Source organism: Scomber scombrus, chromosome 18 (genome assembly GCF_963691925.1).
Source record: "Scomber scombrus chromosome 18, fScoSco1.1, whole genome shotgun sequence".
NCBI lineage: Eukaryota > Metazoa > Chordata > Actinopteri > Scombriformes > Scombridae > Scomber > Scomber scombrus.
Genome location: NC_084987.1, coordinates 55,001 through 57,500, shown reverse-complemented (window position 1 = coordinate 57,500; position 2,500 = coordinate 55,001). Strand labels below are relative to the sequence as shown.

General features: G+C 53.9%; 1 protein-coding gene across 1 annotated transcript in view; it reads left to right on the top strand.

Annotated features, from left to right (window-relative positions):
* Window positions 1–2,500, top strand: part of LOC133999530 (integrin alpha-3-like) — a 32,032-nt gene that overhangs the window by 935 nt on the left and 28,597 nt on the right. The window contains exons 3-4 of the mRNA XM_062438738.1: window positions 2,249–2,376; window positions 2,494–2,500. The exon at window positions 2,494–2,500 is cut by the window's right edge and continues 79 nt beyond it. Of these exons, the coding sequence (XP_062294722.1) occupies window positions 2,249–2,376; window positions 2,494–2,500 (135 nt within the window). The remainder of the gene's footprint in view (window positions 1–2,248; window positions 2,377–2,493) is intronic.

Below are 2,500 nucleotides of genomic sequence, written 5' to 3'. Positions count from 1 at the left end.
TGTCTCCCACCTGTCTGTCTCCCACCTGTCTGCCTCTCACCTGTCTGTCTCTCACCTGTCTGTCTCCCACCTGTCTGTCTCTCACCTGTCTGTCTCTCTCACCTGTCTGTCTCTCACCTGTCTGTCTCTCTCACCTGTCTGTCTCTCACCTGTCTGTCTCTCACCTGTCTGCCTCTCACCTGTCTGTCTCTCACCTGTCTGTCTCCCACCTGTCTGTCTCCCACCTGTCTGTCTCTCACCTGTCTGTCTCCCACCTGTCTGTCTCCCACCTGTCTGCCTCTAACCTGTCTGTCTCTCACCTGTCTGTCTCTCACCTGTCTGTCTCCCACCTGTCTGTCTCACGTCCTCTTGCCCCCTGTTTGGGACCATTATACGGTTCTAGCTCTACTCTACTGGGTTTGGTACCAGGTGGTTCTCCATGACTTCATAGTTCCTCCTCAATGTGAGCGAGGTCGTCATAGCAACATAAACAATGGAGGACATCAAGGCTTCCTGTCACACAAAGAGAAGAGAAACTCATCTCTGTAACGCTGCTGTCGGTGTTTAAAGATGGAGGTTTGATTCTTGTGTTGACGTCTCGTGACTCTTCCAGCGACTCTCTGACCAATCAGAGGCCGGCAGCACCAGGTACTGTGACTCTCTGACCAATCAGAGGCCGGCAGCACCAGGTACTGTGACTCTCTGACCAATCAGAGGCCGGCAGCACCAGGTACTGTGACTCTCTGACCAATCAGAGGCCGGCAGCACCAGGTACTGTGACTCTCTGACCAATCAGAGGCCGGCAGCACCAGGTACTGTGACTCTCTGACCAATCAGAGGCCGGCAGCACCAGGTACTATGACTCTCTGACCAATCAGAGGCCGGCAGCACCAGGTACTATGACTCTCTGACCAATCAGAGGCCGGCAGCACCAGGTACTATCCCTGATGGATTAGAGCTAGAAGTGTATAATGGAAAAGCTCCACTAGTGACAGTCTGGTCAGAAACCTCCTCCTGCTCCTCCTGCTCCTCCTGCTCCTCCTGTTCCTCCTGCTCCTCCTGCTCCTCCTGCTCCTCCTGTTCCTCCTGCTCCTCCTGCTCCTCCTGCTCCTCCTGTTCCTCCTGCTCCTCCTGCTCCTCCTGCTCCTCCTGTTCCTCCTGCTCCTCCTGCTCCTCCTGTTCCTCCTGCTCCTCCTGCTCCTCCTGCTCCTCCTGCTCCTCCTGTTCCTCCTGTTCCTGCTCACACAGAGGAGCAGATAGCGGTCCTGCTGCTGGGTCCATGTCCGGCTCTCCTGGTTTCTCCTCCCTGCTCTTCGCACTGTGCTGGGTTAGGAGGAGCAGGAGGAGCAGGAGGTGTAGGAGGAACAGGAGGATCAGGAGGAACAGGAGGAGCAGGAGGTGTAGGAGGAACAGGAGGAGCTGGAGGAGCAGGAGGAGCTGGAGGAGCTGGAGGTGTAGGAGGAGCAGGAGGAGCAAGAGGAGCTGGAGGTGCAGGAGGTGCAGGAGGAGCAGGAGCTGTGAACCTGATTAGCTGCAGGTAGCGCCTCATGCTAGCAGTAGAGACGAGGACACTAGCAGAACACCAGACTAGAGAAGAAGCAGAGAGCAGCTTTGGGGGGGGGGGGGGGGCAACACATGGAGGGGGCAATACATATGGGGGGGCAACACATGGGGGGGGGGGGGGGGTCTGCCTCTCCATTGACCCTGTGATCATGAATCAGTTTATTGATCAAATGAAAGTGAAAAACAAATGTATTCAATATGAAAACATGTTCAAGACTCACATGTTGTCATGTGAGATCAGAGCTGTGTGTGTGTGTGTGTGTGTGTGTGTGTGTGTGTGTGTGTGTGTGTGTGTGTGTGTTAATAATGTGTTCAGAGTGTGTAACTAAACATCTTTACGGTCTGTCGAGCGTTCTTTGAAGGTTTTGAGGAAGTTATTGAAGGGTCACATGATCAGAGTGTGCAGGTCACTCAAAGGTCACTCAGCGCTCTGTGGTTACCATGACAACCGCTGTCTCTTTATGTCCTCTAATTGGATTGGCTGCTAATGAACTGCACACACTCTCTCATGCACACACACACACACACGCACACCAGGACTCTTCTCCTCGGGGAGTTCTGGGGTCAGCAGGTCTCTGATTGGTTCCCGCCCATCAGTCACCTGGCAACAACATTTCCATCCTTGAGTAGGTTGAGCTCAAATATATGAAAGCTGGTTTCCTCCAGACTCAGAGCTAACGTCATCTCACCTGTATCATCCTGGCAGGCTATTGGTCGGGGCTCCCAGGGAGAGGGCGGAGCCTAATGTTCCAGCCAATCGGACAGGAGGAGTGTACAGCTGCCCGATCACCGCTGACCAATCAGACTGCAGCAGGATGAAGCTCATAGATCCAGGTGAGACTCATTGGCCAATCGGAGAGTGAGCAGTGTGTGATGTCACCTGTGTTATAATCAGCCAATCAGAGAGAAGGAATCAGTCATGTGATCAGTGTTTGATGTCACCTGTTGCAGACCTGCA